The sequence below is a fragment of the Ornithorhynchus anatinus genome, chromosome 13, assembly GCF_004115215.2.
Source record: "Ornithorhynchus anatinus isolate Pmale09 chromosome 13, mOrnAna1.pri.v4, whole genome shotgun sequence".
Lineage (NCBI taxonomy): Eukaryota > Metazoa > Chordata > Mammalia > Monotremata > Ornithorhynchidae > Ornithorhynchus > Ornithorhynchus anatinus.
Window position 1 is genome coordinate 1,245,116 of NC_041740.1, and position 23,659 is coordinate 1,268,774.

The 23,659-nt window shown below is 69.9% G+C and overlaps 1 protein-coding gene across 1 annotated transcript in view; it reads right to left on the reverse strand.

The window, feature by feature from the left end:
- The window catches only part of OBSCN (obscurin, cytoskeletal calmodulin and titin-interacting RhoGEF), an 81,291-nt gene that overhangs the window by 20,442 nt on the left and 37,190 nt on the right, over positions 1-23,659 (reverse strand). The window contains exons 33-55 of the mRNA XM_029078229.2: positions 23,057-23,323; positions 22,323-22,589; positions 21,973-22,239; positions 20,775-21,053; positions 20,131-20,397; positions 19,561-19,824; positions 17,945-18,208; positions 17,236-17,505; positions 16,612-16,878; positions 16,135-16,401; positions 15,584-15,856; positions 14,262-14,537; positions 12,488-12,766; positions 11,910-12,176; positions 10,198-10,470; positions 6,261-6,527; positions 5,436-5,711; positions 4,665-4,937; positions 3,386-3,682; positions 2,685-2,954; positions 1,224-2,101; positions 878-1,175; positions 156-434 (exon numbers count right to left, since the gene is read on the reverse strand). Coding sequence (XP_028934062.1) covers positions 156-434; positions 878-1,175; positions 1,224-2,101; positions 2,685-2,954; positions 3,386-3,682; positions 4,665-4,937; positions 5,436-5,711; positions 6,261-6,527; positions 10,198-10,470; positions 11,910-12,176; positions 12,488-12,766; positions 14,262-14,537; positions 15,584-15,856; positions 16,135-16,401; positions 16,612-16,878; positions 17,236-17,505; positions 17,945-18,208; positions 19,561-19,824; positions 20,131-20,397; positions 20,775-21,053; positions 21,973-22,239; positions 22,323-22,589; positions 23,057-23,323 — 6,885 coding nt within the window. The remainder of the gene's footprint in view (positions 1-155; positions 435-877; positions 1,176-1,223; positions 2,102-2,684; positions 2,955-3,385; positions 3,683-4,664; positions 4,938-5,435; positions 5,712-6,260; positions 6,528-10,197; positions 10,471-11,909; positions 12,177-12,487; positions 12,767-14,261; positions 14,538-15,583; positions 15,857-16,134; positions 16,402-16,611; positions 16,879-17,235; positions 17,506-17,944; positions 18,209-19,560; positions 19,825-20,130; positions 20,398-20,774; positions 21,054-21,972; positions 22,240-22,322; positions 22,590-23,056; positions 23,324-23,659) is intronic.

The window sequence follows — 23,659 nt, forward strand, 5'->3', positions numbered from 1 at the left end:
TCCTCTCCGCCCCCGACGGAGTCCCGGCCGGCCGGACCACGCCGGGGAGATTTTGAGGGGGGTCTAGGTTTGGGGTTTTCCACCCGAGGCCCTCCCGCCCATCACCCCGCCCTCCGCTCCTCCCTCCAACCCCCCGGGCCCCGCCGGTCACTGACGGTCGACCCGCAGCTCGGCCTTGGTGGAGGCCACGCCCACGCTGTTCTCGGCCAGGCAGCGGTACACGCCCATGTCGGCGGGCACCACGGCGGTGATGATGAGCTGGTGGCAGCCCTGCTGGTCCTCGTTGATCATGTAGTGGTCGTCCTCCTCCAGCTGCCGCCCGTCCTTGAACCAGCGCACGCTGGGGGCCGGGCTGCCCGCCACCACGCAGTCGAAGCTGACCGGGTAGCCGTCCTGCACCTCCTGGTTCCTCAGCTCCGTCACGAAGGCCGGGGCTGGGCCGGGACCCGGGGAGAAGAGCGTCGGGGCGGGGAGGCGGCCGGCGGCGGCGGCACATCCGTCCCGCCCCTTTCCCCCCACCCCCGCCTCCCACCTCCTCCACCGAGCCTTCCCCGCCTCCTCTCCCAGCCCCCCGAGCCGACACCGGGCCTCGTGGGCCGACCGCCCCCGACCCTGGCCCTCGGGTCCGCCGGGGTCCGCTCGGGGATCGGTCTGCCCCCTTCCGCTACTAAAGACCGCCACGTCCGCATCCCTCCCTTTCCCGGCGGGCAGGGAACGGCTCGCTCGACGGTTCTGCACCTGCTAGGCACCCGGCCCCACGGGTGCTCATTACGGGCCGGGCCCGCCCCCGCTCCTAGGGCCGGGGCCGTCTGCTCTCCCTCCTCTCTCTCCCCTTCCGCCCCCCCACCGCGCCGCTCCCTCCTCCACGGCGGCCCACCTGTATCGGAGGTCGGGGGCGGTGAGCCCCGAGGGGCGGCGGCGGCGGCGGGGGCGGCCACCTTGGCGATGCGCACCTCCACGGCGCCGGACGGCCCCCGCTCCCGCACGTCCAGGTCCAGGCGGACGCCCAGGGTGGCGAACGTCTCCCGGAAGCGGGCGGATGCCTGGTGGGCCTCGGCCGCGGACTCGAAGCGCAGGTAGATGTGGCCGTCGTCCTCGCGGTAGGTCCGGCGGTCGGCGGCCCCCGCCGGGCCGCCCTCGTCGGCGCTGACGAACGGCTCCTCGTCGGTCGCCGGCTCCCCGTCGGCCGCCGGCTCCCCGCCGGCCGCCGGCTCCCCGCCGGCCGCGTCCGCGCGGAACAGCCGGCGCAGCCGCCGCGCCGCCCGGCGGATGGCGTCGTCCACCTCGCTCCCGGACGAGCTCTCGGCCTCGCTCTCGGACCCGGCCGCTCCGGGCGCCGCCACGGCCACCCGGGCGCTGTGGCTGACCAGCCCGAAGCGGTTGGAGGCCTCGCAGGTGTAGCGGCCGGCGTCCCGCTCTTCGAGCCGGGCCACGTGCAAGGAGCAGGTGCCGTCGGCCAGGCGGTCCAGGCGGCAGCGGGGCCCGGCCGTCAGCTCGGCCCCGTCCTTCAGCCAGCGGACCCGGGCCTCCGTCTTGCTCAGGACCACGCAGGCCAGGCGCAGGCCGGCCCCCGGCGGCCCCCGGAAGTCCCGGAACGTCTCCCGGAACGCGGGGCGCTCCTGCTGCCTCATCTCCTTCCTCACCTTGTAGCCCTTGAACGCCGCCTGGATCCTGACCGCCGCCTGGTCCGTCGTCGACGCGTCTTCCGGGGCCTCCCCGGCCGGGGGCCCCTCGGGGGGCGCCCGGCCCTTCCCGGCCTTCTTGAGGTAGGTGATGAGGGAGGGGGTCCCGGCCCGCGACTCGTCGTCGGAGCTGGTCAGGGAGAAGTCGGCCTCGCCGGAGCGGGCCAGCTCGTCGGTGGTGGAGTAGCCCTCGGACAGGTCCGGGGCGGGCGCCCCCCCGGCCCGCTGCTGCCGCCTCAGCCGCTCGTCCTCCTCGGGCAGCTCGCTGATGGAGTCCAGCGTCGGCTCGCGGCTCATTCGGCGTTTTTTGGCCAGGGCCTCCCAGAGCAGGTGCAGGTCGCCCTCCTGGGCCGCCTCCGGAGGCAGACCGGGCTGCCGCTGGCCGTCCGTCGGGGCCTCCTCCGCCGGGGACAGTGCCACTGCGGAGACACCCGGGGCCGGACGCCCACGGATACCGCTGCGGGCCGGGCTCTCTCGGGCCGGGGGCGGGGGAGAGGAGCGGGGCGGTGGGGGCCCGGAGTAGACAGGGGATGAGGACCCCCGAGGGCCTCGGCCTGCCCCTCCACAGTTGGGATTAGCGGCCGAACCTCCCTGAGCCTCGGTCTGCCCTCGTCCACTCCCTGACTTCCAGGAAGCCCCATGAGACCGGGAGGAGGTGGAGGAGGCCGGGGCCCACCGGCCCCGGAGAGACTCCGAGGGCCCGGCCGGGACTCGGGGCGCCTCGGGGTGGTCGGGAGGGTCGGCGGTCTCCTCGGAGGAGTCGGGGGCTCCTTGGGGACCGGGGACAGAGGGGCGGAAGGGGGGGTCCTGGACGGGGCAGGGTGGCGTGCGCCCGCAAGGCCCTCCCTCGGGGCCGGACTCGGCTCCGGAGGGAGGGGGGTCCACGAGTCCCCCCGGGGCCGCTCCGCGCAACCCCGCTGACGGGGGACCTCCCGGGCTCCTACCGTCCAGGGGGCGGCCCCGGTGGGGGGGGAGGACGTGCCCGCCCCCGCCCTGCCGTACCTTCAAAGGTGGCCGGGGCCGCCGGGGCCCCGCCGGCCACAGGAGCGCAGGTGTAGGTTCCCTGGTCCTCGGCTGCGAAGCCCTGGATGATGAGCGTCCGGGCCGCCCCCCGGGAGACGACCTGGAAGCGCCCGCCGGGCTGGATGGACTCCTGCCCCCGGTGCCAGGCTACCGCCTGGCTCTCGCTGCCCACTTCGCACGCCAGACGCACCTCCTCCCCGACCTGCACCGACTGGCTCACGGGGGCCCCGACGGCCAGCTGCGGGGGCTCTGTGGGGGCCGGGAGCGGGTCAGTCTGGACCGGGGGCCGGGACCGGGTCGGCCCACCCCCACCCCGGCGCCCCGGCGACCGGAGCCCAGAGTCGCCTCCACCCTCCAGCCGGGCCGCCCGAGGGCCGCCCCCCGGTCTGCGGACCTGCCGCCCCAGACTGCGCCCGGGAGGCGTCCGCCGCAGCGCTTTCTGCCCAATTCCATGCTCTGGACCCCGTACGGGCCTAGCACGGCGCTCTCCCCTCAACGGGTGCCGAATACGGCGCTCTGCGCAGCGCAGGTGCTCGGTACTCGGTCCCGTGGAGGCCCCCGGCTATCTCGCCTCCACCCCGGTCCGGCACCCGAGAGAACGAGCCCGAGGCCCTTCCGGGGGTCGCCCCGAGGCCGAGTTCCCGGGGGAGCAGCGGCGCCGGGGGGAAACCGGGGCTCACCGAGCTTCACGGTCTGGGGCAGGTGGACGGGCTCGCCCGATCCGGCGGCGGTGACGGCCGAGACGCGGAAGCGGTAGACCTCGCCGGGCGTCAGGTCTTCGGCCGTAAATTCGGGACCCCGGACTAGGTCGGCGTGGCACGGCTGCCAGCTGCTTCCCGCCACCGTCCTCTCCACCCTGTAGCCCAGCAGGGCGGCGCCGCCAGTACTGGCGGGCGGGGTCCAGGACAGTGTCACCGAGCGGCCAGTCTGGTCCACCACCTCGGCCTCTTCGGGGGGCTCGGGGAGCCCTTTGGGGGCTTGTCGGGGGGCGGGGAGAAACGGGGGATGAGACTCCCGGCAGCTTCCTGCAGGGGTCCGGTAAACCCCCCCGCGCCCGCGCACCCCGGCCTCGCGGACCCACGACCCACTCCGGCCCCGCCAGCCCAGCCCCTCCCCTTCCCGGCCCGCTCCCTGAGCTATGAGGGGGAGGGGGGTCTTCCTGGGTGCCGTCAGGGTGTCTCAGCTGGTACGACCGCTCTTCCCCCCCCCGACTCAGACCTTCCGGGCTGCAATCGGGCCCCCCCCCCCCCCCGGGGAACCGTGGGCTCAAGAAAGGGCGGGAGGTAAGTGGGGGCCGGGGGCTGGACGGAATGACCCCATGAGGTCGTTTCTGCCCCGAAGGCTTAGCGGAAAGAGCCCGGGCTTGGGAGTCAGAGGTCGTGGGTTCTGATCCCGGCTCCGCCTCTTGTCTACTGAGTGACCTTAGGCAAGTCGCTTCACTTCTCTGTGCCTCAGTTACCTCATCTGTAAAAATGGGGATTAAAAAATGTGAGCCCCACGTGGGGCAAGCTGATTACCCAGGATCCACCCCAGCGCTTAGAACAGTGCTCGGCACAGAGTAAGCCGCTTAACAAATACCATCGTTATTATTATTATTATTAGAGAAGCAGCGTGGCTCAGTGGAAAGAGCCCGGGCTTGGGAGTCAGAGGTCGTGGGTTCGAAGCCCGGCTCTGCCACTTGTCAGCTGTGGGACTGTGGGTAAGTCACTTCACTTCTCGGTGCCTCAGTGACCTCATCCGTAAAATGGGGATTAACTGTGAGCCTCACATGGGACAACCTGATGACCCCGTAGCTACCCCAGTGCTTAGAACAGCGCTCCGCCCGTAGTAGGCGCTTAACAAATACCAACGTTATTATTATTATTATTATTGTTACATCGGCCGGGTTTCCCCCGACCGGACCCGGGTGCCCGCTCGCGCCCTTCTGGCCGCAGGCCCGATCCCTCTCCCGGCGCGTACCGAGGACGGAGAGGCGGGCCGTGGCCACCGCCTCCCGGGCGGCGAAGGTCACCTCCCCAGCGTGGTGGTCCTGGGCCCGCCTGAGGGTCAGCGTGTAGCGGGGCCCGTCTGCCGTCAGCGCCCAATCCGGGCCGGGCTGCACCTCTGCCCCGTTCAGGTACCACGTGACCTCACCGGCGGGCACCGGCTCGCTGAGCTGGCAGCCGAAGGTCGCGCTGTCTCCGGCCCGGACCTCTGCGTCGCGCGGAGGCCGCACCAACTCCAGGCGCCATCCTGTGGCCCACGGTGCCCAGAAAGACCGTGTCGGGCCGGGGGCGGTCAGCTTCCTTCCCCGGATTGTGAGCTGCCCGCCCGGTCCGACCCCGCTGCCTCCCAGCTCAACGGTGCGCAGCGAGCGCCCCTCCGGCCCGCTCCCCACCGGCCCCCTCCCCAGTGCCGGGTTTGTCTCCCTGCGGGCGGGAGGGGGTCTCCGGCTCGCCCGCCCGGGGGGGCCCGGGAAGGCGGACCGCCCCCAGCAGCCGCTCGGTGAACGCCTTCTCGATGAGACCCCCCCCGCGGGCTGCCCGGAGCCCGTCCCGGGAAATCTGGGCGTCCGCATGGTCAACGGGAGCCGCGGGGTCGGGGGAGGGGGACGCACGTCGAGGCGGCCGGCGGGGCACGTGGGGCGTCTGGGTCCGAGGCCCGGCGGCCGCCCGCCCCCCGCGGACTGCCCCCCGCCCCGCGCTCTGCGCCGAAGCCCTCCCCTTCCCCCGGCGGTCCCCGACCGGTCACCTTTCACGGTCAGGCTGGCGGACGAGGCGACGTGGCCGGCGGCGAAGGTGACGGTGGCGCGGCGGGGCCGGGGGGCCAGGTTCTTCAGCAGCAGCACGTGCCGGCGCCCTTCCTCGAAGTAGACCATCTCCACGTCGGCGGCGGTGCTGAGGGGCTGACCGTCCATGAGCCAGTTGTGGCCGGACACCTCGGGCTGGGCCAGCAGGCACTCGAACAGCGCCTCGCCGCCCTCCGGGGCCTCCACGTCCTCCAGAGCCCGGACCACCGCGTTCTGGGCTGAGGGCACGGGACAGAGACCCAGGCAGTCAGTCAATCCTATTTATTAGCAACAGTAACAAGAATAATGATAACCGTGGTATTTGTTGAGCGCTTGCTACATGCCAGGCACTGGACTAAGCGCTGGGGGAGATATAAGGTGGTTGGGTCGGACCCGGTCCCTGTCCCACACTGAAGGTCGCCCTCGTGATCCCCATTTTACAGACGAGGCCCAGAGAAGTGAAGTGACTTGCCCAAGGTGACAGAGCTGACGCGGCAGAGCCGGGATCGGTACCCAGGCCCTTCTGGCTCCCTCGCCCGTGCTCTAACCACTGAGGCGCGTCGCTCCTCTGGAGCGGGCAGCTGGGTTGCCCCTGGGGCGCCCGCTGACCTGGAACCCACGAGTCCGTTTTCCTCCCCCTCGCCCCGCTGCTCGGACCCTCCTCCGGCTCCCCCGGGAGCCCCTCAACCTCTGGCCCCAGAACGACCCCCACGGCGCTCAAGAGGACCGCCCCATCTCCCCGGGGGTTGACCCGGCACTCCCCCGCCCCCCGCGCGGCCGCCCCTCACCCCGGACCGTGAGCGTGGCCTGCACCCTGGTGCCGCCGGCTTCGCAGCAATAGAGGCCGCCGTCCCGGGGCAGCACGGGGCTGATGGTCAGCCTGGCCACGTTCCAGTCCTGCTCGATCCTGACGCGCTTTCCGTCGGCGGCCACCTCCCGCTCGTTGACCTTCCACGTGGCCCGCACGGGCCGGGAGTACTGGCAGATCAGCTCGGCCGTGCCGTCCTCCGCCACCGTCAGATCCCGCATGGCGCTGACCACCTCGACGGCCGGATCTGTTTGCAGAGGCGGCGGGAGGACGCGGGTTAGCGGTGGGTGGCCGGGCGCCGGGTCCGAGCTCGGCGGGCGGGCCGGGCGAGGGGCGGCACACGGCGGGCGCAAGCTCGGGGGGCCGGGGAGGTGCTGCATCAGAAGCCGGCGGGGAAGGCACTGAGGGGCTGGGGGGACGGCGGACTCGGAGGACTCGGGCCGGCTCGCCGGGGGGGGGGGGGGGGTCGCGCCGCTCCTCTAGTGCCAGCTACTCACTGCCCCTCCCTCTCGTCTACCTCGCCACCAACCCCTCGCCCGCATCCTGCCTCTGGCCTGGAGCTCCCTCCCCCTTCACATCCCACCTCTCCCCCCACCTTTCAAAACCCTCCGGAAATCACACCTCCTCCAAGAGGCCTTCCCCGACTAAGCCCTCGTTTGCCCTCCTCCCTCTCCCTCGTGCGTCGTGGATGCACCGGAGTCTGTTCCCCTTAAGCACTTGGCTAAAGGGCCTCCCATCCGGCCAGCCGGCGTCTCCTTTCCCGGGAGCCGGGCTCCCCCGAGGCCGACCAGAGCTGCTCGTGGCCCGAGCCCTGGGGGACGGTCTCTCGCTGCCGTGGGTGGGTAGAGGGCTCAGGCCCCCGCTCCTCCCATCCCACCGGGTCCTCTCTGGCTCAGCCCCCCGGGTGTGTGCAGGAAGCTGGCAGCAGATACCCGGGTCAGCTGCTCGCTCCTCTGTGGCCGGCTCAGACCCGCCCAGCCGTGCACACGGCAGGGGCTCCGCGTATACCACCGGCGGGTCTAGATCTGGGCCGAGCCCGAGCCTCCTCTCTGGCAGAGATTCTGAGCGTCCAGCCTGGCACGTGGCTGGCGGAGGTGGGGGCAGTCCGGTCCGGCTGAGACCGCCGGGGGCGGGGAAGGTGACGGTGAATCTGTTTGACAACCAGAAGACCGCCTTGCCCGTTCCCCCACCCCGCTGGCATCTCGCCCACTCGCCAACTTGGATCCAGACAGAAACTTAAAACAGAAACTCGTCATCAGCGACTTTAAAGCGCTCCATCAGTTCACCCCCCCCCCCCCCAGAGCCCAGCCCGCGTGCCTCGCTCTGACGCCAACCTACTCACCGTACCTCCATCTCGTCTATCTCACCGCCGACCTCTTGCCCCCGTCCTGCCTTCCGGCCTGGAATTCCTTCCCTCTTTGCATCTGCCAGACCATGACTCTCTCCACCTTCAAAGCCTTGATGAGGGCACATCTCCCGTGAGAGGCCTTCCCTGACTCCTCGGGCGGGACTTCTGCGCCCGCTGCCTCCGCTTCCTCTCCCCCATCTCCTTTCTCGACCCTCCGTCCCCCGGCTTCTGCCCGGAGACCGCGCTCTTCGAGGTGGACGACGCCCTCCTTCTCGCCCGACCTGGCGGACTGTGTCCCGTCCAAATTCTCCTCGCCCTCTCGGTTGCCTTGGACACTGTAAGACCTCCCGTTTTCCCTGGAAATGCTATCCGACCTCAGCTTGCCCGACACTATAATAATAATAATAATATTGTTGGTATTTGGTAAGCGCTTACTATGTGCCGAGCACCGTTCTAAGCGCTGGGGTAGATACAGGGTCCTCGGGTCGTCCCACGTGAGGCTCACAGTTGATCCCCATTTTACAGATGAGGGAACTGAGGCACAGAGAAGTTAAGTGACTCGCCCACAGTCGCACAGCTGACAAGTGGCAGAGTAGGGATTCGAACTCATGACCTCGGACTCCCAAGCCGGTGCTCTTTCCACTGAGCCACGCTGCTTCACTATCCTCTCCTGGTTCTCCTCCCATCTCTCCGGCCGCTCCTTCGCAGTCTCTTTCGTGGGCTCCTCCTCTGCCTCCCACGCCTTCAACGGAGGGGGCACCCCTCGCGCCTCAGTTCTGGGTCTCTACTTTTAGGCTCCGTCCACGCCCACTGTCTCCGAGGACTCTTCCGCTCTCACGGCTTCAACTGCCATCTCTTCATGTGGATGATTCCCACATCTCCCTCTCCAGCCCTGACCTCTGTCCTTCTCCGCAGTCTCTCATTTCCTCCCGTCTTGGGGCCATCTCTACTTGGTTGTTCCGCTGACATCTCAAACTAAACATGTTCGAAACAGAACTCGTCTTCCTTCCCTGACCTCTCGTCTTTCCTGTCACTCTAGACAACACCACCATCCTCCCCGACTCAGAGAAGCCCGTAACCACGGCATTATTCTGGACTCCCATCGTCCAATCCCCATAATCGGTCAATCCATCACCAAATCCCGTCGGGTCTTTCTTCCACACCTCTAGAATCTGCCTTTTCCCTTCCATCCGCACTGCCGTCACGAGACCAAGCATTTATTAATAACACCGATTATTATTATAGCATTTGTCAATCGCATACCGTGTCAAGCACCGTTCTAAGCACCGGAGTAGAGACAAGTTCGTCAGGTCAGACACAGTCCTCTCCCCTACATGGGCCCGACCTCTACTGAATCCCCGTTTTACGGTTGAGGAAACTGAGGCACCAAGAAGTGAAATGATTTGCCCAAGCTCACCCAGCAAACAAGCGGCAGAGCCAGGATTAGGAACCGGTCCTCCGACTCCCAGACGAGTGCTTTCTTCCACTAGGTCACACGTATCTAGACCCGACTCCCGCTTCGGGTCCCGACCCCTCGGGCCTCTACCCTCTCCGGTCCATACTTCTGCTGCCCGGGTTATTTTTTCTAAAAGACCCTTCTGTGCATTCCCCCCACAGCCAACCTCCAGTGGTCACCCATCCCCCTCCACATCCAGCAGAAATAAGTCCACCTCCTCCAGGAGGCCCTTCCGGAACGCCCCCCCCCGGCCAGGTCACAGCCGGCCCACGGCCGGTTGAACCCTCGGGGACCGCCGGCTCCACCTCTCCACTCACACGGCCCACGGACGATTTAGGAAGGAGGGAAGGGAGACACTGACTCAATCTCTAGATCTTTTTCCATCCCCTCTCTTCTACCGGGCCGATCGATTTGAGCGTCCGTCTCTCCCGCTGGACTGTCGGTAACTTGAGGGCGGGGAACCCACCTGCTAACCCCTTTGGACACTCCAAGGGCACGGTACAGTGCTTGGCACACAGTAGGTGCGCCGTCAATGCTACCGACTGACAGTTGGACCCATTTCCCAGGCAGGGCACCCGGCCTCCAGGAGGAGCGGGGGCGGGGGGGCTGTTGGGGAGGGTTCCGCAGGCCCTGGACTTCCCGGGGGAAAGGGGCCGGGGGCCAGCTCTGGGCAGAGGCCTCAGAGTAGAGACCACCCAGGGGGAGGATGGGGAAAGGGGTCCCTCCTCCAGAGCCTAGCCATCGGACTATAAGGGCTCCCTCTTGCCCCTCTGTGGGAGCCAAGGATGGAGCCGGGGCGGGGGGAGACCGACGCAGCTGGCCCCGTTGGCGCCGGTTGGTTTTCACATCCCTGGCCGGCCAGGGCGACCTCGCGGGCCCGCCCCGTTTGCCACATGGGGAGCGGCGGGCAGAAGCACAAGCGGACCGAGCCGTTCGGGGGCCGGGGGGGGGGGGGGCGTGGCGGCGGCGGGCGAGCGACGGATATGGGGAAGGAACAGGGAGGCGGGGCAGGGGAAGAACAGGGACAACGGGACGCCGGCGGCCGGAGCGAGCGGGAGGCGGGGAGAGGCAGGTGGGCCAGGCCCGCCACCACCCCCGCCCCCGCCCCGGTACCTTTGATTAACAATTTAGCCGAAGAGTGGAGGGCCCCGGCCTTGAAGGTGACCATCCCCGAGTCCTCGGGCCCCAGCCCGTGGAGCGTCAGGGAGTGGACACGGCCTTCCTGTACCGAGATGCGGCTCAGCGGCCCGTCCTGGAGGGCCGTGCCGTCCAGCCACCACTGCGCCCCGCGCACGCCCCGGCGGGTCAGCTCGCAGGAGAAGGTGGCCGCCTCGCCCGCAAACACGTCCACGTGCTGCAGCCCACGCGCTATCTGCGCCTCCTCTTCTGCGGGACAGAGCGAGAATGAGGGAGGGCAGCGCGGGGGAGCCGGCGCCCGGGCCCGGTCGGAACGAGAGCGGGACGACCCCCGGCCCGGGACAAGGCGGGGACGAGGGGAAGCCGGCGCCTGGCGGGCCGGGGAAGCCGAGGGATTGGTTTCCCCGAGGCGGCCGGCTGCGCCGTGTGAGTGTCGTTTGGGTTCTCCACGGCTGGCCTGGCCGGCCCCGCCCAGGGCCGGGAAAGGGTCAAGGATGACGGCGGCGCGGGGCACCACCGGGCGCTAGGTAGCCAGGACAGGAATTCCCCCTGGGCCCTCTCCCGGGAGGGCAGTCCTGGGGCTCGTGGCTGCTTTTTATGAAATGCACGTGCCCCTCGCGGAGAGCGGTGAATTGGCCCACGGGGACAGGAGGTACCGCTGTTTTCCCTCCGGTTGCCCCCAGCCCTTCTGCCCGGCCCCACATCCCTCATGCCCCGAGTGCCTCAGAGGGAGGCAGGGAGGCCAGCAGCGGGCTGGGCAAGAGCCCAGGCTGGGCCCCTGGGGCTGGCTCGGGACCTTGGCCCAGAGACTGCGGGGTGGGCGGGGCGGGGCCTGAGGGCTTAGTGGGTAGCGGGGGTGCTGTCATTTGGCTGGAGTGGACCGCGGGGGTGGTCTTGAGGAGGCGGGGCCGGCGCGGTCCGGAGGAGGCAGGGTGGGCTGGGAGCCCGGAGACCCGAGGGCCGGTCCCGGCTCTCGCCGTGGCCTGCTGGGCAGTATCACCCACTCTGGGCCTCGTTTTCCTCCTCTGTACAATGGGGGTGAAAGCTCCCTGCCCTTCTCTACCCCACGACAAGGTTGTGAGAGTGAGGAGCTGACGGATAAGGAACTGCTCTGGGAAAATCAAAGCAGGGAGACACACACACGCTCACTCACTCACTCACTGAAGCTCTCCCTCTCTCGCTCTGTTCTCCCTCGCCGGGACGGGGGACCCGGGCCACGCCGACGGCCTTTCCGAACTGACCCCCAGCTTGTCCTCGTCACCACTCGCGTTCGTCCCTCTCCCTTCTCCCTTCCGATTCCCGCCCGTCTCCTCTGCTGGACCGGCAGGTCCTCCAGGGCAGGGGCCAGGTCAGCTAACTCTCCCGGACTCTCCCGAGCGCTCGGTCCGGGGCCCTGCCCCCAGGAGACCGTCAGCCCCTCGAGGGCGGGGATCGTGACCGCTGGATGTGACCGAGCGCTGTCCCCCGGGACCCTTCTCCTCAGACAGGGAGGTGCCCGGGGCATTTGAAGGTTGAGGCCCGGCAAGGGGCGTCCTAGACACCAACCAACGGGAGCAGGGTCCGGACGAGTCTCTACGGCTGGACCGCCCTCTCCCTCGCGTTCAACCTCTCTAGCCCCCGGGCGGCCCTGGGATGCCGAGCGGCTGCCTTGTGCCCTGACCGCCCTCGGCCCCCCCCGGGCCCCTGACCTTGGACGTGGACCGAGGCGGTGCACTGTTGGTCTCCGGCCCTGCAGGTGTAGACGCCGCCGTCCCCGGCCTCCACGTGGTGGATGAGCAGCTCGGCGCGGGCGCCCTCCTGGCGGATCTCGTATTTGGCGCCGGGCCGCAGGGGCAGCCCCTCCTTCGTCCACTCCACGGGGGCGCCGGGCCCGGACAGCCGGCAGCTCAGGACGGCCGTGCCCTCCTCTGCCGCCTCCACGTCCTGCGGCACTTCCCGGAAATGCACCGGCGGGGCTGTGGGACGGGGCCGGGGGTGGGGGGGGGAGGGTGCGTCACAGCCAGCTGCCTCGGTCTCCCCACGGGGACCGTTCTCTCCCTCCTCCCCCATCCCGCCGCTCCTCCGCGGCCCCCGTGGGGACCGACGACTGGCCGTGCGGAGCCCGGTGGGGCCCCGTCTAGACCTCCTCGGGGCAGGGAACGCGTTTACCGTTGAACTGTACTCTCCCAAGGCAGTCAGTACAGTGCTCCGCACATAAATACGACCGACCGAAGGACCGGAGGAGTGGCCGGGGGTCACGGTCGGGGGCAACGTGGGGAGGACTCACATTTGACGCGGAGCCGGGCGCTGCTGCTGACGTCTCCGGCGTGGCAGGTGTACTCGGCGGCGTCGGCGGGCACCACGCCCAGGATGCGCAGCTCGTGGACGGCCCCGTCCCGGCTGAGGCGGAACTTCTCGCCTGCCACGACGGTGGCGTCGTCGACGCCCCCGGTCCAGCGCACGGGCAGGTCGGGCTGGGAGAGTTGGCAGCGCAGGGTGGCCGCCCCGCCCTCCTCCACCTCCAGGTCCTCCAGGGCCTGGACGAAGGCCAGGGGGGCGGCCGCCGCTGGAAGGAACGGCCAGGGGTCAGGTGGCCCCGACCCGGTCCTTCCCGCGGATCGCTCGCCTCCCGTCTTGTGTGGCTTGTGTGGCCCTTGTGAGTTTTTTATGGTCTTTGTTAAGTGCTTACTACGTGCCGGGACTTAGGGAGCAGCGCGGCTCAGTGGAAAGAGTACGGGCGTGGGAGTCAGGGTCGTGGGTTCTAATCCCGGCTCCGCCACTTAGCAGCTGCGTGACTCTGGCCAAGTCGCTTGACTTCTCTGTGCCTCAGTTACCTCATCTGTAAAACGGGGAGTAAGGCTGTGAGCCCCACATGGGACAAGCTGATTACCTTGTATCTACCCCGGTGCTTAGAAAAGTGCCTGGCGCATAGTAAGCGCTTAACAGATACCATAATTACTAAGCGTGGGGATAGATACAAGCCAATCGGGTTGGACAGAGTCCCTGTCTCACACGGGGCTCCCGGACTGAGTCCCCATTTTACAGATGAGGGAGCTGAGGCTCAGAGAAGTGAAGTGACTCCGCCCGGGGTCACCCGGCAGACAAGGGGCAGAGGCGGGATTAGAACCCAGGTCCTTCCGACTCCCAGGCCCAAGCGCTAACGCGCTAGGCCGCGCTGCTTCTCCTGGCGTGTGTGGCCATTTTGTTCCCACCGACCCTCGCCTTCGCCACATCTTCCCCCCAAATTCCCCTCACCTCCTGACCCCAGGGAGCCACTCCGCCGCCAAGCCTGTGCCTCGGCCGCTGGCTCCTGCCCCCCGCCGCCCTCCCTTCTCCTCTCCCGGTCACCCCCTTCCTTCTGCCAAGGATCTAGAACACACGGGGGTGGGCTCGGGCAGATCCACCGACAAATATCCGTGCTGTATCACTGGGGAGAGTCGAGATGGGGAGGGGAGCCGGGGCGGGGGGTTGGACGGTCCGTCCCGAGTCACCGGGGGAGTCGGCGACGGCGAGGGGCGGAGAGTCGGGGATGTTGGATGTCGCGTGCGGAGTCACTGGGGGAGAGGCAGGGATGGAGAGGGGAGAGTCAGGGATGTCGGAAGGTCTGTCCTGGGTCACCGAGAGAGAGTCGGGGGGTCAGACGGTCTGTGCTGAGCCACTGGCGGGTCAGGGATGGAGAGGGGAGGAGAATCAGGGGGGTCAGATGGTCCACGTTGGGTCACCGGAGGAGAGTCAAGGACGGAGAGGGGAGAGTCGGGGGTGTGATGGTCCGTACTGGGTCACCGGGATGGAGAGCAGAAGGTCAGAAATGAGGGCTGGTCCATCCCTAACCACGAGGTTGGGTGTCCAGGGGGGTGGTCAGCACACAGCTCCTCAGAGTCCCGCGGTCCCTCTAGGGGAGACAGTCCCGGACTGGGCCGTGACCCGCCGATCTCGGCGCCCCGTCTGAAGCTCCGGAGAAACGCTGCCTCTCCTCACGGAGCCTTCCCACACCAATCCGAGGGGCTGGGGAGAGGCCACCCCACCCGGGTTGGGGGCGCCCGGGGCGTCGCGTGACTCACCGCCGACGCTGAGCCGGGCCTCGGAGGTGCTGGGCCCCGCGCGGAAGCTGACCGTGCCGGAGTCCTCCGGGGTGACCTTCCTCAGGGTGAGGATGTGGACGGTCCCCTGCTGCTGCACGGAGATCTCGTTCATCTCGTTGGACTGGAGGGGCACCCCGCCCAGGCTCCACTGCACGTCCGGCCCCGGCGCCCGTGACAGCCGGCACGTGAACTGGGCATCTTCCCCCTCGCTCAGACGCACGTCCCGCAGCCCCACCACGACGCTCACCTCCGGGGCTGTGGACGACGCAGCGTATGGGCACCTCGGGGAAGTGCCCGGGAGGCAGGGCCGGGCCAACCGGGCGCACCCCCCAAACTCCCAGTCATCTGCTCTGAGGATTATGGTTATCGGACGGCTGGTGGCTTTTCCCTTTCTCAGCGCGCCAGGATCGTAGGCTGCTTCTCCTGCCACCCGACCTCCCCCCAAATTGTCTGCCTGGTCCGGTTTTCTGCGTCCCCTCCGGCGGGGCTTCCCGGGAGGACTCCAAAGGCCGAACTGACCGGGAGTGGAGAACAGCGGGAGGAGAAGCGGGGCCTTGGGGAGGGATGGGGTCTCCCGGGGAGAGGGCACGGCGTGGTGTTAATTCCTCCACTCCACCGCCGTCCCGGCCTTGCCCAGTTCGCATCGCGGGACGGCCGAGCCGCCCTCCTGACCTTAACCCTGCCCCAACGCCCGAGGCCCCGGTTGGAGAAGAGCGTGGCTTCTGCCACGGCGTCTGTCCACCGGCCCCCGGTGGCCCAGTTAGCCACCTGGATCTCTTGGCTGTCCAGTGTGGGGGCAGGGAGGGGCAGCCGGAGCTGCCCTCCCCCACCCCAACCAACGTCTCCAGGGCCGCAACGGAGATGAGAGCCTGGAAGCCCCGACCCTGCCCTGCCGGGGGCCTTCAGACAAGTCGCTCACCCTCTCTGGTACCCCCTTTCCTTCCCCCTTCTCTCTCTCCCAGTCCTCAAGCCCCAAAGACAAAGGGATGGTGTCCCCTCTGACTGTCCCGGGGCAGCCCCAGCACTCAGCGCGGTGCTCGGCACACAGCGAGTGCTCAGTCGACCCCGTCGTTGAGATGAGACCGAGCAGGAGCCACTCCCCACTCCATCCCTCCGCCCCCGCGGCGACTGCCCGCCCTCCTCCTCCTGTGCCTCTCCGCTTCCGTGGGCGGGGGGTCGGAGAGCAGAGCGAGGGCTAGAGAGGGAGAGGCCGGGCGTGGGGAGAGAGAAGGCTCGTCGAGGGACCGTGACCCCGAGCACGCGAGGGACCGGGCCCCGACGACCGGGTCCCCGCCCCGTACCTCGGACGGTCAGCTGGGCGGTGGAGGTGTGTCGTCCGACCCGGAAAGCGACAGTGCCCGAGTCCTCCGGCGTGACCCGACGCAGGCGCAGGACGTGGCGCGTGCCCTGCTCCACCGTGATCTCGTTCACCTCGTTGCTCTGGAGCGCCAGGCCCTGCAGGCGCCACTCCACGTCGCGGGCATTCGCGTGGGACACCTCGCAGGACAGCTCCACGTCCGCGTCGGCGCTCACCGCCACGTCCTCTAGGCCCCGCACCACCGTCACCTCTGGCTCTGCGGGGAGGGACCAGCGGGGTGCCGCCCGACTCAGAGACGGACCGTCTCCGCCATCGGTCCCCCGCCCGCCCGCTCACCGACTCGCCCAGCCGGGTACGCCGCCGTCACTCCCCCGACCGGGAATGCCCACCCCGCGCCTCTTCCAACTCTCCTTCCCCCCGATCTCCAAGACCCCTCCGGACTCCCACCTCCTCCCAGATGAGCGGCGACGGCCTCACCCCCGGGGCGGACCGGGCACGTGCCCGGCGGCGGCCGGCCCTCTCCGCCCGCCTCACCTTTGACCTTGAGCGTGGCGGCGGTCTTCTGGTCACCGGCGACGCAGGCGTACTCGCCCGTGTCCTTGGGCTCCACGTGGTGGATCACCAGCTCCTGGACCGTCCCCTGCCGCCTCATCTCGTACTTGGAGCCGGATGCGAGGACCTCACCCTCTTTGGTCCAGTGCACGGCGGCCTGGGCCGTGGTCATCTCGCAGCGCAGTACGGTGGTCCCCCCCTCCTCCGTCTCCTCGCTCCGCAGGCGCTTCTTGAACTTGGGCCTGGGGGCTGCGGGGACCGAGATGCCGACGGCACCCGCCTCGTCATCCCTGACGGGATTCTGGGCGCGGAGCGCTGAACCGGGCGCCTGCTGCCGGGCCCGGACTGAGCGGAGCTCTTCACTCGGCCCCACCTCCTCCCTCCCGTGAGCCCCCCGGGGGGCGCGGGGGACGACCCGGGGCTCCCCCCGCTCCCGGGCCGCGGCGGGCGGACCCTCACCGTTGACGGTCAGGGTGGCGGTGGTCTGCCGGTCTCCCGCGTCGCACGTGTACTCGGCCGAGTCCTCCTGCTCGGCGTCCCTGACGGTCAGCTCGGCCACCCGGCCCTCCAGCCGCATGGCATACTTGGCGCAGGGGAACAGCTGCACGCCGCCCTTCCTCCACTCCACCGCCGCCCCGGCCTTGCTCAGCTCGCAACGCAGGACGGCCGAGCCGCCCTCCTCCACGCCCTGGGGCTGCAGCGGCTTCTCGAACACCACCGGCTGGGCTGTCCCCGGGAAGGAGGACAGGGCCACGGGGTCACCGGGGGTACCTGTGCCCTCCCCCCCGGCCCCACCCCGGAAGGAATCCGATTCCCACGGTGACGGGAAGAGTGCACGCCTGAGGGCTGGGGGAGAAGCGGGATCCGGGGAAGCCAAAGGGTGCAACGGGGAAGACCCCCCCCCCCGCCCCCCGCCCCCGGCATCCCGGATGCCTCGGCCTCGAGGGAGGGGTTGGTGAGATTCCCCTGCCCTGGGGAATGGTCTGAGATGCCGGACCCTCCGGTCTGGCCCCGCCCACCGAGGCCCGGTCCGGGTCTTCCCCCACCTCCCCGCGTCCTCCGGCGTCCCCTACGGCCCCCGACCTGTGACGGTGAGGGTGGCCGTGGTGCCGGGGCCCCCGGGCACGTCGCAGCTGTAGGGGCCGGCGTCGTCCAGCCGCAGGTCGTGGACCAGCAGCTCGGCCACGGCCCCGACCAGCCGCATCTCGTGTCGGGCACCCGCCCGCAGCTCCAGGCCGCCTTTGCTCCAGGTCACGGCGGTGGTCGGCGCCGAGAGCTCGCAGCGCAGAGTGGCCGTGGCCCCCTCCTGGACCACCTGCGCCTCCAGGGGCCGGGCGAACGCCACCGACCGGGCTGCGGGGGGACGGGAGAGAAGGGGTGAGATCGTCGGAGGCGAGAAGGTGAGGTGGCCCGTCCGCGGCCGGCACCGGCCCGGGCCGCCCGGACCCGAGGACCGGCTCTCGGCCCCGCTCCGTCCATCCGGCCGTTGACCGAGCACCTGCCGGGCGCAGACCGCCGGTACTGGCTGCCCTCTGTGTGTCGGAGGACCCGGGTGCTAATCCCGGCTGCGTGACCTTGGTCAGGTCGCTTCACTTCTCTGGGCCTAGGTTTCCCGAAGCTTAAAATGGGGATTCGATACCTGTTCTCCCTCCCATTTCGAAAAACCGTAAGCCCCGTGTGGGACGGGGACCGCAGCTGGCCTGACGATCGTGCATCTCCCCCAGGGCTCGGCACAGAGCTCGGCGCACAGAGAGAGCGGAACGACCCCGGCGCGGCCGAGGCCGACCCTTACCGAGGACGGTCAGGACGGCGGTGGTCTCCTGGCCGCCGCACGCGCAGGTGTAGGGGCCGGAGTCCCCCGGGCCCAGGTCCCGGACCCGCAGCTCGGCCACGACCCCCTCCTGCCTCATCCTGAACCTGGCCCCCGCGGGGAGGGTCTCGGAGCCCCTGCTCCACGTGACGGGGGCTGGCCTGGTCAGCGTGCAGCGCAGCGTCACCGTGCCGCCCTCCTCCGCCTCCTGGCTCGTCAGCTCCTCGCAGAACAGGGCGGGCGAGGCTGGGATGGGGCGGGGGAGGGAAGGAGAGACGGGGAGACGGAGAGAGGGAGAGACGGCGATAGAGAGATACACACCCCTTCGGGGCCCTCGCGGGGCCTAACTCCTACGTCCCCCTGTTTAGACTTGTGAGCCCCAAGCGGGACGGGGACTAGATTCAACGTAGGCTCTATCTACCCCAGCACTAAGCGCTTAGCAAAGTCGAAAACACTCAACGAGGTTGCGTGTGGCTAGAGCACGGTCCTGGGAATGAGAAGGACCTGGGTTCTAATCCTGGCTCTGCCACCTGTCCGTTGTGCGACCGTAGCAAGTCACTTCACCTCTCCGGGCCTCCGTTACTTCAACCGTAAAAGGCGGTGAGCCCCACGGGGGACGGGGACCTCGTCCAACCCGATTTGCTTGGCTCCACCCCGGCGCTTAGTCCAGCGACTGGCGCGTTGTAGGCGCTTAAATGCCACCATTTTATTATTATTATTACTAACAAGGGCAACAACAGCAGCAAAGCCACCTGGATCAGACCTGCCCGATACCCTGTCTCCGACGACGACACCAGGACGCCGGGAAGAACCATGTGCTGGTCACTGTCCTGGACCCCTGCCCTCACGGTTAGGGACAGACCACCCCACGTACCCGACTCATCCTTCTTCATCCCTGACTGCCCACCCCGCCGTGGCCCAGCACGGACCGTCCCGCGCCCCCGGCTCTCCCCGCTCCTACCCCGAGTCCCCCAGGGAGCCAGCACGGGCCACCCAGTTACCTCCGTCTCTTCCCCCAGTGAGCCCGACCGGACCCGTACTGACCCCCAGCACTTCCATACCGCTCCTCCCCTGCGGCAAGGGGTGACGGGGGAAGCCCGGTCGGGACAGGGGTCCCCGGCCGGCTGTGCCCCGGATGGGACGCCTGCCCGGCGCCGATCCCGCAACCCAGTCGCTCCGGGGAGTTGGGGCTGGCCTCTGGACCCAGAACCCAACGGGGACGGTGCCCGAACCCGGCCACGAAGCCAGCGGGGCCCGGTCGCCGAGCTCCCGGGTGAAGCAACCCGGCAGGCTTGGGAGGGTGAGCCCCCCGCGGCCGGATGGGATGAGCCCCAGTGCGGGGGGGTGGGCGAGCTGCTCAGTTACGGAGCTTGGCCCGCGGCTCACGCTGGCCCCGGACGCTCGGGGTGGACGTGGCCCTGCCCCCGGAGACTCTCAGGCTCATGGGGGGGGAGAGAGAAAGGGCAGGGGCCTCCCCGACGTTGCCCAGAGGGAGGACAGAGGTCTAGAGAGGGTGAGTGACTTGCTGCAGGCCACCCGGTAGACGGCCCCATCCGCTAGGCTATCCTGCCCGGTGGGGGAAAAGGGGAGAGGCTGACCGATGACGGCCAGCGGCGCCGTGGTCTTCTGGTCCCCGCAGAGGCAGGTGTAGTCTCCCGCGTCGCCGGGCTCCACGTCGGCGATCTGCAGCTCGGCCCGGGCGCCGTCCTGCCGCAGCCGGAGGCGGCCGCCCGGCCTCAGGGTCCGCGACCCCTTCTTCCAGGTGACCGGCGCCGCCCGCGTCAGCTCACAGCGCAGCGTGACCGAGCTCCCCTCCGGGGCCTCCCGGCGCCGCAGCCCCTCACGGAAGCCCAGCGGCGAGGCTGTGGGGCGGAACCCGCGAGGGGCGGTCGGACGCTGCCGACCCCCTCGGCCCCGTGGGAAGGCCGAGGGGAGACGTCCCTGCGTAGAGGGACGCGGCCCTACCCTCCAACTACCGGGCCCCGCGCCCGCGTCCACCCGCACAGCCGGGACGAGGAAACCGCCGCCGCTTCGAGGCTCCGGGGACCCCGAGGGCCGGACTGCAAAAACCCCCGGGCCGACGAGGCCTCCCCCGGCCCCCGATCGCACCCAGCCGGACGCCTGCTCCCCCGTGCTCCCCCACCGGCGGCTGCGGCGCGCGGGGCTACCTTTGACCGTGAGGACGGCCGTGGAGGTCTGGTCCCCGCACACGCAGGTGTAAGGCCCGCCGTCCCCCAGCTCCAGGTCCCGGACCACCAGCTCGGCCCGCCGGCCCTCCTGCCGCATGGCGTACTTGGGGCCGGGCGCCAGGACCGTCCGCTCCCTGTGCCACTCCAGCCGGGCCCCGGCCCGCGCCAGCTCGCACCGCAGCGTGGCCGAGCCCCTCTCCGGGGCCTCCGCGGCCCGCAGCTCCTCCGTGAAATGCCTGGCGGGGGCTGGTGGGTGGAAGGACGGAAGAGATGGGGGTCGGGGGAGGCCTGGCCCAGAGAGGCGGGACAATCTCTAATCCCACAGGCACTCGGTGAAGGCGGAAAGAAAGCGCTGGGGCGGCCAGCACGATCGGTAGAACCGAGCCCCCCCCCCCCCCCCCCCCGTCTCCCCCGCCAGGCCTTCCCAGACCCGCCCCTCCCGCGCTCCGGCCCGGCCGCACGACCGCCCCCACCCCCCGCCCCGCCCACGAATGGTCCCCGCGTCGGCCGGAGCCCGCGGACATCGGACCCGGAGGTGTGCCGGCCTCTCTACGCGACGGCTCGGGGCTGTCCCGGGCCCCGGCCCGGCCGGGCAGGGGGGAGGGTTTGGGGCGGGACTCTACCGGTCACGGCCACGTTGGCCGTGGTGTCCTGGTCCCCGCAGACGCAGCTGTACCGCCCAGCGTCCCGCGCATCCAGCTCCCGGATCACCAGCTCAGCCACGGCCCCGTCCCGCCTCAGCTGGTACTTGGGGCCGGGCTCCAGCAGGCGGCCGCCCTTCCTCCACTCCACGGGGGCGGCCGCGGCGACGGCGGCCGCGCTCAGCTGGCAGCGCAGGGTGACCGCCGCGCCCTCCTCCGCCGCCGCGTCCCGCAGGCCCTCCTGGAACTGCAGCCGCACGCCTGCCGGGGACAGAGACGCCGAGGTGGGGAGGGGGCGGGCGGGCTCGACGCGGGGACTCCGGGCCGGGCCTCGGTGGGGGCCGGGGGCCGGAGCCGCGGAGCCGAGCGGGGCGGGGGCCGGGGAACGGCGTTGTTGGCCGGCTCGGCTCGCTGGGAGAACTCGGGCAAGCCACTCGACCCGCCCCGCTCCTCCTCTGCTCCTCTATAGCCAACCTACTCGCTGTATCTCCGCCTTCTGCCTCTCTCTCTGTCTCTCAACAGCTTGCTCACATCCTCCCTCGGGCCCGAAACTCCCTCACCCTTCACACCCGCCAGACGGCCGCTCTCCCCGTCTCCAAAGTCCTCCGAAAGTCACATCTCTTCCGAGAGGCCTTCCCCAACTGAGCTCTCACCCCTCCACCCTATCTGCCCTCTCTTCTGAACCGTCTGTGCACCTGAGTCTGTACCCCTTCGGCGCTTGATACCCTCTCCACCCTGACGGCACCTACGCGCCGATCTATCCGGCACGGCCCAGGGGAAGGAGTCCGGGCCTGGGAGGCGGAGGCCCTGGGTTCTAATCCCAGCTCTGCCCCCGTCTGCTGGGTGAACCGGGCAAGTGGCTGGGGGGAAGCCGGAACCGGCCCAGATGTGCCCGCGGGTGGCCGTGATTTGCCACGAGGGGCGACCCCTTGGGTGAGTTTGACTGCTCCAACCGCTGGCGCCTCCTCCCAGAGGCCCCTTGGACACCTCCTCTCCTACCGGACAGCGGTCCCCAGCCGGACCGGAGGAGGATTTAGACGGGGCTTTACCGGTCACGTCCACCACATCACCCGGCGGGATGGGGATGGGGAGGACGGCTGAGGTTCCGCCCCGCCCCGCCACCTGGCTTTCTCTGGGGGTCTCCCCCTCGCTCCCCCCCCCCCCCCCCCCCGCCTCCTACCTCTGACCACCAGATGGGCCTCGGCCTGCTGCTCTCCCGCCCGGACGCTGACGGTGCCCGAGTTGCCGGGCTGCCGGATGGTCAGCACGTGGCACCCGTCCGGCCGGGTCTGGATGTCAGTACGGCCGTCGGCGAGGAGCGGGGTCCCGTCCAGGGCCCACAGTACCGGGCCGAAGTCGGCCGGGGAGACGCGGCACCGGAACGTAGCCGCCTCCCCTTCGCCCACCTCCACGTCCTCTGGGCCCTCGCCGATGACGACCTTCCGGGCTGGAAGAGGGTGGGGAACCGTCGGACCCCGGCTCCGGGTTCGCGGCCCCGCGCCCGGGCGCCCCGCCCTCCCCCGCACGCACCGAGCACCACCAGGTTGGCGCGGGTCTGGGCGTCCCCCACGTCGCAGGTGTAGGTGTCGCCGTCGCTCTGATCCAGCGCCCGGATGGTCAGCGTGAGCACGGTGCCCGCCTGGCTGGGCACGTGCCTCCGCGAGACCCGCAGCTCCGCGTCGCCCTTGCGCCAGGTTGCGGCCGGGGCGGGCCTCTCCGTCTCGCACTCCAGCACTGCCACGCCCCGCTCCTCCGCCTTCAGGTCCGCCAGCTCCTTGGTGAAGCGGTTGGGCTGGTCTGGGGCCGCGGAGACGGGGGCCGTGAGAGTCGGGAAAGCCCCCGCCCCGCGCTCTCCGCCCACACCCCCGCCTCGGCTTCACGATCCCATACTCTCGGCACAGTGCTCGGCACGTAGCGGATGTTGAAGAAACGCCGCCGTTCTGCTCACGGCGCCTTGGCCGAGCCTCCCGGAGGACGCTTCAGCCGGTGGCTCGTCGGGGCCGGGAGGGCGATCTGGGGTCTCAGCTTTGCGGACCACCCCCCCCCCCCCCCCCCCGTCACCCCGGGGTGGCCCGCGGGAGTCGGGAGCAGCAGAGCCGGACCCCTCCTTCTCGCTGCTGCCCATGAAGAGCCGGGGGCTCGAGCATCTCCCCGTGGAGGCAGGGCACCCGAGCAGACAGCGGAGGGCTGGGGGGTGGGAGAATGGGGATCTGGGACCCGGCCCCCCCGGCTGAAGGCCTTCCGCGGGCCGCCTCGGTCCGTACCCTTCACGCCGAGCGCGGCGGTGGTCCGGGCGGTGGGGGTCTGGCACGTGTAATGGCCCGCGTCCTGGGGGCCGGCACGGTGGATGATCAAGACGGCCCGGGTGCCCTCGCTCCGCAGGTCATACTTGAGGCTCTTGCGGATGGCCTTGCCGTCCTTGGACCAGCGCAGGTCCGCCTCGGGCCTGGACACCTCGCAGCTCAGCTGGACGTCTTCCCCGGCGACCACCGTCCGGTCCTCCAGGGGCTTGGTGAAGGCCGCTGGCTTCTCTGCAGGTGGGATGAGGACGGGAAGGGCTCGGAGGCAGGGTCTGGGTCAGGGAGCCCGGGCGGGGGAGGGAGGGGGCCATCCCCGACTGACAGGGGTCCAGTGAACCCACACCCCGGAGACGAGGTGGAGGGGTCTTCCGGAGGTCGGGCCGGGAGCGGATCGAAACCGAGATGCCATCGCCTCCCGGCCATCACCGCCACGACCGATACGGAGGCCCTCCCCTGCCCGTCCTGGCTGCCGCCCTCAGGGTCCTGTCACTCCTAGGCAGCAGCTGGCAAGTATTAAGAAGCGATCTCCTACGGGGGGCCGGGGAGGTCCGGCGTGTACAGCCTCGG